The sequence below is a fragment of the Hyperoodon ampullatus genome (genome assembly GCF_949752795.1).
Source record: "Hyperoodon ampullatus genome assembly, chromosome: 14".
In the NCBI taxonomy this organism is placed as follows: Eukaryota; Metazoa; Chordata; class Mammalia; order Artiodactyla; family Ziphiidae; genus Hyperoodon; species Hyperoodon ampullatus.
This window is the reverse complement of record NC_136927.1, coordinates 23097917-23111061: the sequence shown is the minus strand read 5'-3', so window position 1 is coordinate 23111061 and position 13145 is coordinate 23097917. Positions and strand designations below refer to the sequence as shown.

General features: G+C 60.8%; 2 protein-coding genes across 6 annotated transcripts; one reads left to right on the top strand and one right to left on the bottom strand.

Annotated features, from left to right (window-relative positions):
- Nucleotides 1–947: 947 nt before the first annotated feature.
- Nucleotides 948–8535, bottom strand: NUBP2 (NUBP iron-sulfur cluster assembly factor 2, cytosolic). 3 transcript variants are annotated; one of them, XM_079718848.1, is made up of 7 exons: nt 8501–8535; nt 7990–8231; nt 3718–3836; nt 2520–2674; nt 2294–2404; nt 2119–2188; nt 948–1562 (listed from the first exon to the last, which is right to left on the bottom strand). In XM_079718848.1, exons 2-7 carry the CDS (start codon nt 8049–8051, stop codon nt 1417–1419), a joined length of 663 nt encoding a protein of 220 aa, XP_079574974.1. In that variant the 5' UTR covers nt 8052–8231; nt 8501–8535; the 3' UTR covers nt 948–1416. The 3 variants fall into 3 exon arrangements, with proteins under 3 accessions (XP_079574974.1, XP_079574972.1, XP_079574973.1); XM_079718846.1 differs by lacking the exons at nt 7990–8231; nt 8501–8535 and adding exons at nt 3425–3623; nt 6201–6238; XM_079718847.1 differs by lacking the exons at nt 7990–8231; nt 8501–8535 and adding exons at nt 3425–3563; nt 6201–6238.
- SPSB3 (splA/ryanodine receptor domain and SOCS box containing 3) lies at nt 6704–12863 on the top strand. 3 transcript variants are annotated; one of them, XM_079718843.1, is made up of 7 exons: nt 6704–6742; nt 8038–8175; nt 11016–11190; nt 11271–11458; nt 11538–11640; nt 11719–11844; nt 12061–12863. In XM_079718843.1, the coding sequence occupies exons 2-7, from the start codon at nt 8050–8052 to the stop codon at nt 12393–12395; spliced, it is 1053 nt and encodes a 350-aa protein (XP_079574969.1). In that variant the 5' UTR covers nt 6704–6742; nt 8038–8049; the 3' UTR covers nt 12396–12863. The 3 variants fall into 3 exon arrangements, with proteins under 3 accessions (XP_079574969.1, XP_079574968.1, XP_079574970.1); XM_079718842.1 differs by having other exon boundaries at nt 11538–11844; XM_079718844.1 differs by lacking the exons at nt 6704–6742; nt 8038–8175 and having other exon boundaries at nt 11168–11190; nt 11523–11640.
- The last annotated feature ends 282 nt before the right edge of the window (nt 12864–13145 follow it).

Genomic DNA, 13145 nt, shown 5'->3' with positions numbered 1-13145 from the left:
GCAACCCAATAAATGTGGCCGCGTATGAGGTTGTGTGGGGAGCTCAGGGAGGGAGGAGTGCTGGCTGGGCCGCGGGCCCCGCTATGCCGTGCCTGGCCCCCCTCTGGCTGCCTTGGTCCCACACGCCCATCCACAACCCTCCCTGTCTTGTGCCCAGACTCTTCTCATCCACTAGTCCCCAGGCCCCATCCCCACCTGAGGAGTGGTGGGCACTTACTCAGGTCCTCTAGGAACCTCGGCATCTCAGCCTCCTCGCTGGGCAGCGTCCTCGAAGGTGGCCTGGTCCTGGGAAGCTGGGGCCCAACTGCTCCTGCTGAGGCCAACCTGGGGCCAGAGGGGGTGCAGACCCTCACTCTCCAGGTCCCTGTGCTCCTGGCCAAACCCCTCAACAGTTCTGCCCCCGCTCCCCCCACCCCCACAAGAAACATCCATCCTTGGTACACTCCTCGCCTCCCCATCTGCCCCCATGAAGTGGTACCTGAGGGCTGCTTCCCCAGGCCCCCTGCCACCCGTGCCCCAGGGACCGTTCCACATTCCCTACTGAGCACCCCACCTCTCCCACTGGGAAGAACAGCACACCATGCCACCACTCTTGCTTTCCAGAACCTCCCCCTCCTGGCCTTCCTTGGAGCCGTGCAGGGAAAACCCCTGGGACTCTGTTTCACACTCACCTTTCTGCTCTTCAGCTCAACCCCTCAGGCCCGCAGCACGGCGGGCGGGGCGGGCACTTAGCTCTCACTGGGCCAAGCATGGCCACTCACACATCACAAGTTACCCGACAAACCCTCCCCAAACGTATCTTCACCCAAGTCTCCAGAAGCCTGTCGACGACAGGGCTGTTGGCCCAGTTCCTGGAACTTAGGGAGTGGACACTGACTGTCCGCCACAGGACATGGTGACACTAAGCCAGGGAGGCGGGACCAGAGCAGAATGATCTAGAAAGGTCAGACCTGTAACCACGGCGGTGGGACGCGTTTATTTTGGGCTCCTCTGAATTACAAGTTTGACACCTTACTGGGTGCTGCTGCCTATTTCACCAGGATTATAGGCCCAGTGCGCTCCCAGACACACAAGCTTTGTGAACAACGTGGAGACTTGGCTGTCGGGAGCAGCCCGTCTGTCTGGGGCGTGTGAGTACCGAGCTGCGCCACCAGGGAGGTCAGGCCACGGCATCGCAACCTCACGCTATCCCCGGGCACTACCACAGGCCGACCAGCCGGAACCACTGACTGTCAGTGGCTCTGATGCTGAGATGCTGCTGAAGCACCAGAAATGTTCAGGGCAGGCCCACAGGGAGAGGAGCACATGGTGACGGCGGCCCAGAGCCACGGGTTTCAGGAACCCTGCTGCCACCTCTGTTCGGGGCTGTGAGCACGAGCCCCACAGCACACAGAGGAGACACTCAAACTGTCTCGGTCAGGAGAGTCCAACAGGCACCTCGTTCAGAATCTTCTGGGCTATGCAAGAGAGTGCGGGAAACGCGGGGCTCTCGGGGAACCCCCGGATGAAGTCTCGGCCCTCCTCCAGACTCCGCGTGAGCTCGGGGTCCAGGGGCACAGAGCCTGGGAGAGAGAAAGGAAGGGGGCAGAGAAGGGGCCAGGTGGTGAGAGCAAAGCCTGGGGCCGGGAGGCCACGTCCACACTCCCCACGGCCCAGGAGCCCGCTGGCAGTGCCACTTTAGCCGAGAGCAGACACCTCTTGCTGAGGTGCCTGGCAGGAAGGTACTCTTGGCCTCATCTCCACTGGGACGGCCAGCAACCCGCCCAGCAGGCCCGGCCCCACCACCTCTAGGGCTCCGGCCACTGGAAGAAAGCACAGGGTGAGTGCTGGGGACATGGTCCCATGCCACCGGCGTCCCTGATACAGGCTTGCAGAGCCTCGGCCGCCCCTCTGCACCTCCATGGTCTCAGCAGGCATCTTAGCTGCAGACACCTGCTCAAAGCCCGGGGGGCTGCCTCTCTCCAGTTGGTGGGAACCACTTTGTTAGAGATGAGCTGACACTTGCAGCTCAGGGAGGACAGGACTTTCCACCCTCCTCTCCTCTTCCCTGGGTGCAGGAGGCGTAGGGAGGTAAGGCCACCTAGAGCAGGGGCCCCGGGGCAGCCCTGGCTCGCTCACCCAGGAAGGGGACTCCAGCGTGTCTGGCCAGCTCCTCGCCGCCTCCCCTGGAGAAGATGTTGGTGCACTCCTAGAACACAGAGGTGCGGAGTCCACCTCCAGGCCTCTCACCACCCTCAAAGGGGAGGGGCCGACCACCCACACCCCCGACTTCCTGCGACATCCTACAACTCACCGAGCAGTGTGGGCAGACGAAGCCGCTCATGTTCTCCACAACCCCGATCACCCGCAACCCCACCTTCTTACAGAAGGTCAGCTCCCGCCTCACGTCCCCCACGGACACTGCCTGGAGACCAGGAAAGAGACGGGACCAGCTGATGGGCATCCCGAAAACTCAGCCAAGATGAGCGGAAAGAGTAGGGCAAAGCGCCTGCCCCAGGGTGAGGGTGCTCCCGTAGTACCTGGGGCGTGGTGACCACGAGGGCCCCCAGGGGGCTGTAGGGGCGCAGGGTGTCCACCACGGCCATGTGCTCATCAGAGGTCCCTGGGGGCGTGTCGACAATCAGGTAGTCCAGCTGCCCCCAAGCCACATCGGACACAAACTGCTTTATCAGTGCTGTGGAGACCCAGGGTGGCCCGGGGTTAGGGAGAGAGCAGGCGAGGCAGGGTCTCACGAAGGGGTCGCACGAAGCCCGCTGCCTCCTCCCAGCCCTGGGGCAGGGTGGTGTCTGTGGGTTCCAGTACCACCGGGCACCCTGAGAGCTGCGTGTGCCATTCCTCACCAGGGGCAGGATGAGGACAGCAAGGTGGGGAGACCCTTCCCCACCCCGCCCCACCCCTAGGACTTCTGATCGGGCCTTAGCTGAGGATGGCTAGCGCGGACCCTCCTGGGGTGGGTATCTGTGCCCGAGAGAGGTGGCCTGTGGTGGAATGCCACGCCAGCGTGTCCCAGAAGCAGCCCCCGCCCCGAGCTTGCTCTCACACCCCGCAGCCTCGCTCTGCCCACCGGAGGGAGTTTAATGCCGTCTGCTTGTGCAAAGGCACCAGAGCCCCACCAGGCACCCCACGCTGGGTGGTCTGAGCTCCAGGGGATGGACCAGGTGGCTGAAGGCTTCACAGCTGGCTCTCATGCTCTTGCCCCCCCAGGCCCGCTGTCTGAATATTTGCGGGCTGACTGCTCAGGTGCACAGCGGGAGAGTCTTGGAAATGAAAAGGCCAGCACTAGAGTCTTTCGAACTTTACCCGAGGCTGGTGCTGTGGGGGGAGGGCTGTGTGGAGGAGAGCCAGCAGCCCTGGGGCTCCTGCACCAAGAGGGCAGCTGGGGAGGCCAGCAGGCTGACAGTGCTGTCTCCTGCCCGGTTATTACCGTTCTTCTTGGGGCCTCTCCACACCACTGCCTCATCCGGCTTCTCCAGCAGGAAGCCCACAGACATGAGGGAGATGCTCTGCTCCTGGTCCACGAAGACAGGCACCCAGCCACTGTCGCACTGATGCACAGCCTTGCCCTGCACCCGGAGCATGCGGGGGATGCTGGGGCCACACAGGTCCACGTCGAGGATACCCACCTGCAAGGAGGCGGGACGTCCACGCGGCATGCAGGGCACCGGCCAAGGCCCACAAGGGGCAGGGGTGGCCGCTCAGGAGATGGGAGGCACTCACCTTCTTGCCCGCATGGCGCAGGGCCAGGGCCAGCTCCGTGGAGATGGTGCTTTTCCCAACACCCCCCTTTCCCGAGAGAACGAGGATGATGTGCCGGACGCCGGCCAGGTTTCCAGGCTCTAGTCAGAAGGACAACAGGGGAGGAGGGCAGGGCTCTCCTTCGTACCAGCCGCCCTCCATGCCCATTCACTGCGGGGTCACCAGATACTTTCTACATCCCAGGTCCTGAGACCAGGGCAGTCCTGAGACCTGCTCCATCACCCTGGCATGAGCAAACACACCCCTGCGAAAGGGCTTCCAGCAGGCCCCAGACCCAACCTACCAGTTCCTCAAAAACGGCTGCTCCCGCTCTGTCTGGAGTGGGGCTGCTGGGGCAGGAAATGCCTCAAACTGCTCCTCTTTCCAGCATGCACACCTGTGAGCTCATGTGCACAAGGCCAATTCGAGCTAAAGACTCCCAGCTGATTCCAAGGGAATTGGGTGGAGACTAACGTAAATAGGGCGCTCGTTACAGCCAGGAGGTACACCTGTGCCAGGGCAGCACTCACGGCTCTGAGGTCTGATCTGTAGGTGCCCAACCCCCTCCCCTGGGGTCAGAAGAGGCACTCAAGGCAGCCCTGGCCTCCAGTTCTCAGGAGGGAGGCCACAGCTCTGGGGAAGCAACCACAATCTTGTGGGTGCGGATGTCAGGTCACTTGGATGGCTGAAGATCGTGCCTTAAGAAACCCTGGGTACACAAGGGTGGCCAAGGCATCAGTGCCATGCCCCAGGCAGGCCCGGGCCCAACCACTCTGGGAAGCCCTGTTGGTCGCTCTGCCCCAGCTGCTCTTCCTTTCAATGAGCCTGAAATGCCACCCTGTAAATACTCACCATTCCAATCCCTGCCTCCCCACAGCGGTTGCCATCTGCATACAAACAACCCTCAGCCCCCTGCAAAATGCCCACCTTCTTGCCCCAGCGCCCTTAGGACCTCACCATCGAGACTCCTGCCTGGCCTGCAGCAAGCCGCTCACTCACTCCACCACCCTCACTGCATACCCGGGTCCCCAGGAGGGGCTCAACGAAAGGTGAATAAACACTGTCCCCCCTCCTGACCCATCTCTCAGGGGTAGGTTCAGAGGCCCCCGCCACCAAAGCCTCCCTAGAAAGAACTCAGAGTGCTCCTGGCCTGGCTTTCCAGCAGGTCCTTGTCACAAGTGCGTTCTAGCGCCTGTCCTGGGTCTCCGTCTGGTACTGGGGGCCGAGACATCTCGTAAGGTGACAAGGAAAGGGCGCCCCCCCAACCACCCAGGTCATTGCCTACAAATACTTTGGACACATGCCTCAGGCCACCTCTGCGTCAACTTAAAAGGCTATTACTTAAATTGCTTTAATATCAAAAACTATTTGGGAATCAATTTCACCTTTCTTTGGTGTGGGGAGGGGTGCTCTGGTAGAAACTAGGGAAAGAACAAGCCAGATGTGGGTCCTGATTCCTACTCGCCCTTTGTGCGGGTGCTGCACTGCCAAGCCCCTAATAGTGAAGACTTGCTCTCCTCACTGGTGGGACTGGGGAACTTTATCTCCCTGAGCATCACACATGACACTGCTGCTCCCAAGTCACTTCTCACACAACAATCCTTAGGAGCCAACCAGAAGAAACTTTCACTTGTAAGTGTACTGAAAAAGTTTATAAACAGATTATCAACGATAATCCGAGTGCCTATTAGATGTGAGAGGCTGCCCTGGAAGGGGCAAAGGAAAGCAGTATCTCCTCATGGAGGGAAGTAAAGGGCCCCCTGTGTGGATTAAAAAAAGCCCAGTCAAACCTTAAGTCCAACCAAACCATGACTATTTGATACGCTCGACAAATATGAAAGTTTCCAGAAAGATACGAGTGACACCAGGAGTTGCCTCTGGGCACAGGGAGGTTTACTGCAAAGCCCGTTAGGCTTTTCTACTTTCCATGTGCACTTCCCCCTTAGTTAAAAGAGAAACCTTCATCCATCAATCTAAAAGCTATTCCTCTCACCTTGTAGCAAGTCTGCCCTTATCATAACAAACTTTTTCAGATTTTTCTCTCCAGTGTTACTTTTATAATCCGATGAATGAATCCAGCGTTGTAAGAGCTTTGTGCTCATGGTACCAGACCTGAAGTCTTTTGGAAGATAACGTGGTTAAGCTGTGCGAATCCGATTGTGCCCAATATACGTATTCCGTCCCACGCAACTTTCCTTTAAATCAAGGCTTAAAAGGCAGAATAATACTTCTACAAACAACTGCGAGTATGTGACGTTCCAGTTTTTCCTTCTTAGAGCTCCTTATTCAAACAAGACTTCCTTCTAAGCGCCGTAATGACGCACGCGAGCACCTCTGAGACCCTTACACTGTAATTAAGACGGTGTGCTAAAACCCGGAGCCCTGACCAGCAGCTGCGGGCCGGCACCTTCCCTCTTCCCCTGGTGCCCGCGGACCGAGAACGCCCCGCAGCCCAGCACACTCACCTGCTGCCGCCTCCATCCCACCCGGGTGGCCGCACTGCTTCCAACCACTTCCTCCTCGCACAGTCCGCCTCCCTGCCTGAGTGAAGTGCCTTCGGACCAATGGACAGTGCGAACCCTCCCCCCGCCTCCTCTTGATAGGCCCATTCGCGCTATCCTCAGCCAATCAGATCGCACGAGAGGGGCACGCAAGTTCCGGCGCAGAGGACGTACAGGACCTGGACCCACTTCCGTGTCAACGCCCCAGCGTGAGGCCGCTTCTTTTCCTCTCCCCGCGTCCAATGGGCGCGCGGGCCTTGTCTCCGACCGCTTGCGATGTGGCCAATGGGGACGTCGGGTCAGGATTGACAGATCCAGCAGCCTCTCAACAAGAGGCGTGTGCCGCGGGGACCGCCCCTCCCCCGTAGCCCCGAGCCGCGCGCGCTGCGGGGCCAATGCGGCGCAGGGGGCGGGCCGAGAGGGCGGGGATTGTTTACGTCTCGCTCGGGAGCGGAAAGTAGGGCACGGCAGGCCGGGTTGAGCGCGGCGGCGCAGAGCGGCTGCAGGTGAGCGGCGGGCCGCGTCCGCGCCTCCCCGGGTCTCCCGGGCCCGGCCGCCCCGCCCGGCTCGACCCCGCCGCGCCCGCCGACCTTTCGGAGCTGCGGGCGGCGGGGCCGGCGCGCCTTTGTTCCTGCGGCGGCATCGGCGGCGGCAGGGCCGGGCGAGGCTGGCGAGGCGCTGCGCCGCAGGCCGGGCGGGGCGGCGGGCGGGAGGAACCCCGCAACCCCACCGATCCTGAGACAGTGCGATGCCTGATGGGGAAGCGACCCCTACTGCAGCGGGGTCAGTCTCGGGGCCGTGCATTGCGCGTGCACGGCCTGGCGCTTACTGTTGCTGCGGCGGTGGAGGGCGAGGATTAGGCCGGGCCCACTCTGGCCGGTTCCAGTAACCAACCCTGGTCTGCAGACGGGCTCCTATCCCTCAAAAGCTCTGCCTGCGCTAATTCACTGCCGCCCCTCGGGGTCGTGGCAGGGCCCTCCTGGGGATTTCAAACCAGGGCAGAGCCGGGAAGTAGATGATCACAGAGAGCGACTTATTACTGTAAGTCGGGCATGGAAGTTGAGAGCCAAAGAGGGGAGAGGAAAGCGTTGTGGGGAAAGCGTTGTGGGCAAAGGGCTGGAAAGAGCTACCAGCCGGAACAGGGCCGGAACTTGTAGGCTTTGTAGGATATTGCATTTTATTCTAAGAACAGTGGCAAGCCCTGAGGAGCTAAAAACTCGTTAATTTAAAATTTTAAGATTTGTATTTCAAAAAATGCTCGGTTGTAATGAATGAAGTGGGAGGAGCCAGAGCGAAGATGAGTTGTGTGTGGGTGGGGCAGGCAAGGTGGCAGCAGGGGTGGAGAGGGATTCAGGACATGTTTCGGAGACGGTGTGGGGCGCGGAGGGCTGTGAGGCCATGGGGGGAGGGAGGAAAGAAGTGTTGGGGATGACTGCTGTGTGTCTGGCATGAGGAACTCGGAGGCTAGAGATGCCGTTTGTCAAAATGGAGAATGGAGGAGGAGCAGGCAAGGTTTGAGATGCTTGAGGGATGTGCAGGAGGGACATTTGCAGTCCTGAGGCCGAGCTCGGAGAGGGTCTGAGCTAGGCATTTGAGAGTCATGGCTGTCAGGATGGCATTCCACGCTCTCTACCTGGGTTTCATCAAGGTACTCGGACATTGGAGTGAGGTATGAGCTTGTGAAGAGAGTTCCGGACCCTGGGTGGGCTGGCACAGTCTGGGGGCCAAGTGCAGGGGGTGCTGGGGGACCTACCGGTGTGTCATATGTCTTTCTCTGCTCAGACCTTGTGCTTTCTTCCAGATCCTGCCCACCATGGCCAGGCGTCCACGGAGCAGCAGAGCATGGCATTTTGTCCTGAGCGCAGCTCGCCGAGATGCGGATGCCCGGGCCGTGGCTCTTGCAGGGTCCACCAATTGGGGCTACGACTCTGATGGGCAGGTAGGTTCCAGTGGGTGAGGTGGGCATGGCTGGACTACACATTGCCTGAACTGAGACTGAAAGAGAAAGATGCCTCTGAGGGCAGAAAACAGGGCCAGCCGTGGCGGACCGTCCCCTGCGTGCGCTCTGCTTCTGCTCCCCCAGGCTCTTCACACTGGTTAAGGACACACGTGGCCCTGGGTGGCAGAACCTCAAGACATATACTACAGTCCTCTGTAGACTTTTGTCTTTGAAGAGGGTGTTAATGGGTACTTTGGTCAGTTCATTTAACGAAAACTTGTTCATTCCATTTACCCAACCGCTTTCCAAGGGTAGCTGTTGTTACCTCTGTGTGCAGCCTTCTGGACGTTTTCTCTGCCTGTTGAAGTCTGTACTCAACGTTTGTGTATATGCATCTAAAAAAAGGATTTTGATCTGTAAAGACCAACATTCCTGAGCCTTCCTGTGCTCAGGACCCTGAGCTCTGCAAGGCCCAGGAATACAGAGGCCGTGAGGAGGGCGGCTCAGCTGTCTGTCTGCAGTGCAGGTCCCTGATGGACCTGAGGGGTTTGCAACCAGAGCCTCACCACGCTGACTCCCACCACAGGGGTGGGGTGGCGGGGCTGTGTGGCCTCTGTGCCTGCCATGGGGGGCATGTGGGGAGGGCTTCACGAGTCAGTTTCCTGAACCTCTCAGACCAGAGCTGGGCTTTGGCTCTGCCCTGAGTCACCTCTGTTGTTTTCAGGGTGATCTTCGGGTGAGTTGGTTCTGCTCTGTCACATCCACCCTGCCTGGGTGCCCTGGCTCAGCCAGCTGTCTGGGTGGGGACAGGTGCCTATCCTCCCCAGCCCTCAGTGAGGGCAGCTGAGTCCCGTGGAAGCACCAGGGCTTGGGGCAGAATTGGAGGCGACATCCTGGGTCCCCTTCCTGGGGCCTCCCTTAGCTCCCTGCTTGGGCCAGCAAGAGGCCTCAGCCTGCATTCCTGTCCCGCCTCCAGCTTCCACTGACCACGTGGCCTGGAGCAGTCTTTTCTCCTGTCTGTCCCTGCTTCTCTGGCTCACCGCTGTGGGATGCGGGAGGCATCCAGGGGCTGGGGGTGCGTTGTCTGATACACACCTGTGGCTCATCCGGTCACCTAATGGGCCCGGAGTACTTGTGTGCACGTGTGGATGGAGAGAGCGTGTCACCCCAGCACCTTTGAGGGCCGAACACACACATCCCTGTCTCCGCTGCTCTAAGCTCTCCTTACAGCTTGTGGTGGGGCCGGGTCTGCCCTCTGCACAGGGGGTTATGTGCTGGGTGCCAAGCAGTGTGACCCCCAGGGCCAGCAGTGCTCAGGTCTGTGCCCCTGGCTCCTGACTCGGTGGGAAGGGATTGCCGCCTCTGGCAGCAGTGGGCCTGCCTTGGCTTGTGGGGGATTGCTCTTCCCCGCGAGTGGGGTGCTTTGGGCCTGCTGGCACTGTCCTTGCTGGCGTCTGTCTCCAACTGGGGCTCAGCCTCCTCGCTCCCTGAGCTGTCTCTGCCATCCATTCCCAGAGCTCCTGTGTGGCACTTGGGGCTGAGTGTAATAACAAAGGAACTCAGTTCTGGTGGGAGGAGGCAGGTGAGCAGGACCCAGGAGAGCGTCAGGGAAGCCTACGAGAAAGGAAGAGGAGAAGGAAGAGGACACAGCGTGAGAGGCTGAAAGAGCCTCTTTGAAGTGGTGTCCAAAAGCCATCCAGGGGCAAACAGACCCCCACTCCTGCCCCATGGGGACAGAGGTGGACAGAGCAGAGGAGGAGGCTGGGCAGGGAGGGGGTCTTATATTCTCTGATGAGAGTAAGTCTGTGGGCTTTGTTTTCAAGGCAGCAGAATTCCCAGGTCTGAACAGGTCACCCAGACCACTGTGCAGAGGGCATTTCAGGGGGAGCCAGAGCAGCACCCAGAGGCCAGGAGAGTGAGGGTGGAGGCCAGAGCCCCACCAGGACCCCAGGCGAAGCTGGGAGGGCTCAGAGAGCAGGCATGCAGAGGCTGCCTGCACCCCTGGGACCTGAGACCCCAGGCCCTCACTGGTCGGCCAGATGTCAGAGCCTGGGTGGGTGTCTTGAGGGGCCCACGTGGCTCCAGAACAGGAACAACAAGGTGTACAGAGGCACCCTCGCTGGCCTCCAGGAGGGTCTGTGGGTCAGCTGGTCCCCAGAACCAGACCAGCTCAGCCTTAGCGTCTGGCCCCTGGGCCAAGATCAGGCCCTCAAGGCTTGGAGTCCATTCTGTGAGGACTGAGAGCCACATGCAGAGGACCAAGGCCCAACTGAATGTTTTCCTGCCGCAGCCTGAGACCATGGGGCTGGCTCGTCAGGGTCCTGTGATGGGGGTTGAGAGCACACCCTTGCATGGACAAGGGGGGCCACGGCCTGAGACAGGTATGCAGGCCCTGCCACAGCCATCAGCCCCCCTGGAGCCCAGCTGTGCCTTCATTAGGTCAGCAGTGGACTTTGCTGTCATGCTCCCGTTTATCACAATCTAGATGTTCTCTGGACAATGACGATGGCTAAGCGTGCAGCCCTGTCTTGGGGCTCATTAGTGGCTGGGCCTCCGGGGCCCTCTACTCCACTCCCAGGAAGCCACCGGCGTGGTAGGCCTTTGGCAAGGAGGCCCCCTTGCAGCTCCTGAGCCAGAAGAGGTGTCCAGGGTCACTGTGGCTGGCTGGCTGAGCCCTTGACACCCGACGAGGCCCTTTGAGGCCAAAGCCCCAGATCCCTCCCTTGGGGCGTCCAGCCGTTCACCCGTGGGCCTGGGGTGGGTGGCAGGGCAGGTGGGGGAAGGGGTCGGTTGGGCCGGTGGAGGGCAAGAGGTGGAAACAGCTGGCCCTTTCCCCTCAGCACAGCGACTCAGATTCCGACCCCGAGTATGCATCTCTGCCATCGTCCATCCCCAGCGCCGTGCCTGTGACTGGGGAGTCCTTCTGCGACTGTGACAGTCAGAGTGAGGCCTTCTGCGGCAGCCTGCACGCCGCCCACCGGGGCAGGGACTGCCGCTGCGGGGAGGAGGACGAGTGTGAGTGTGGGGGCCTGCGGCGGGTGGGCGGACCTCTGGGCCGGGGGGAACCTGCCCACCCTGGGCCTCTTCTCTCACAGATTTTGACTGGGTCTGGGATGACCTGAATAAGTCCTCGGCCACCCTGCTGAGCTGTGACAACCGGAAGGTCAACTTCCACATGGAGTACAGCTGTGGCACAGCGGCCATCCGGGGTACCAAGGAGCTGGGGGAGGGCCAGCACTTCTGGGAGATCAAGATGACCTCGCCCGTCTATGGCACTGACATGGTAAGTGGCCGGCAGGGTGGGGGGAGGGGTGCCGGGCACCTTGGTCCCCAGCCCCCTCTGCCAGTCCCGGCGTTTCCAGATGGTGGGCATTGGGACATCGGATGTGGACCTGGACAAATACCATCACACGTTCTGCAGCCTGCTCGGCCGGGACGAGGACAGCTGGGGCCTCTCCTACACGGGTTCGTGGGGTCCCCAGGGTGGGCGGGGCTGGGGGGGCCCTGAGGCTGCAGGGCTCACCCCGACCCTGCTGCCCCCAGGCCTCCTCCACCACAAGGGCGACAAGACGAGCTTCTCCTCCCGGTTCGGCCAGGGCTCCATCATTGGCGTGCACCTGGACACCTGGCATGGGACGCTGACCTTTTTTAAGAACAGGAAGTGCATAGGTGAGGGCGTGACTCTGACACGTGCCCACAGAGTGTGGCTGCTACCGAGCTCCTGGTGAGGTTGAGGGCCCTGAAAGGCCATCCTTGCAGAAGCCTGAGGTCCCAGGGTCCCCAGAACCGGGCAAGGGCGGGGGGTAGGTGGAAATCCCAGCATCCTTCGTCCCCTTAGGAGAGCCTGAGCTTAGGGTTCAGGCTGTGCCACCTCCCCACCCCCAGGAGTGGCAGCCACCAAGCTGCAGAACAAGAGGTTCTACCCGATGGTGTGCTCCACGGCGGCCAAGAGCAGCATGAAGGTGATCCGCTCCTGTGCCAGCATCACCTCCCTGCAGTACCTGTGCTGCTACCGCCTGCGCCAGCTGCGGCCCGACTCTGGGGACACGCTTGAGGGCCTGCCCCTGCCGCCCGGCCTCAAGCAGGTGCTGCACCACAAGCTGGGCTGGGTCCTGAGCATGAGCTGCGGCCACCGCAAGCTCCCCACGCCCTCGCCCACGGCCAATCCCAGCAGCCCCGAGAGCCGGCGCTGCCAGAGGAAGCGCTGCCGAAGGACCTAGCTTGTTTCCCAGTGAAAACTGCCTTCTGTAGCTGGGATGGCGTTTTCTCTGTTTCTCCCTTTGGACCACCCTCCAGGGCAACAGGAGAGGGAGGACTGAACCAAGGTTTGTCTCGGCTGCCGCCCTGCCACCCGAGGCTGGGAGAGGCCTTGCTACAGGGGCTCCGGGGCCATTATCCCTGTGATCCGGAGACCCGGACTTCCTAGTCTGTCTGCTTCCTGTGCCGGGTGTGGGAGCAGCCACTTTCCTTCTCAGAGTCTCTGCAGAGCTGCTGCCCCAGCATGTCTGGACTCAGGCTGCAGGCCTGGAAGGCTAGTCTGCTGCCTGTGAGGAGGACGGCTTCGTGAGAGGTCGGCTCTTCCTGCTGTCGCTGCCGGACTTGGGTTTTTCTTAACTTGCTTTGCATGTTGTCAGCTGCTGTTCCTCTCGTCTGAGGCTGAAAACGACCGTAATAAACTTAGAGTTTACGTCTGATGCTTACATACCTATGGAACGAAAGGGGTCAGACTGAGGCCTGGGGCTCACAGGTGTCCACAGCTTTTCTCCTGTTGGGGGGGGTCACAGCACCCTTGAGGAGTCACGGCCTGGTTCTCTTTTCCCCCTCAAGACCTTGTCTTAATGCTTCTCCTTTCTGAAGGTGCCCGCCTCCCCCACCCCCGCAGCCTCCAGGTGACCGGCATTTGCCCTGTGGGGCCCTGAGGCGCTGCCCAGCCCTGCCTGCCTGTCGTAGCTGGCTAGCAGCCCCTCTGC

Coding starts and splice junctions, on each gene's coding strand:
- NUBP2 (XM_079718846.1), bottom strand. Junction 3,624..3,717: donor TGCGCCATGCGGGCAAGAAG/GTGAGTGCCTCC, acceptor GCCTCCTTGCAG/GTGGGTATCCTCGACGTGGA. Junction 1,563..2,118: donor CGCTGGAGTCCCCTTCCTGG/GTGAGCGAGCCA, acceptor TCTCTCTCCCAG/GCTCTGTGCCCCTGGACCCC.
- SPSB3 (XM_079718842.1), top strand. CDS start 8,050: ATGGCCAGGCGTCCACGGAGCAGCAGAGCATGGCATTTTGTCCTGAGC. Junction 8,176..11,015: donor GCTACGACTCTGATGGGCAG/GTAGGTTCCAGT, acceptor CTTTCCCCTCAG/CACAGCGACTCAGATTCCGA. Junction 11,459..11,537: donor CCGTCTATGGCACTGACATG/GTAAGTGGCCGG, acceptor CGGCGTTTCCAG/ATGGTGGGCATTGGGACATC.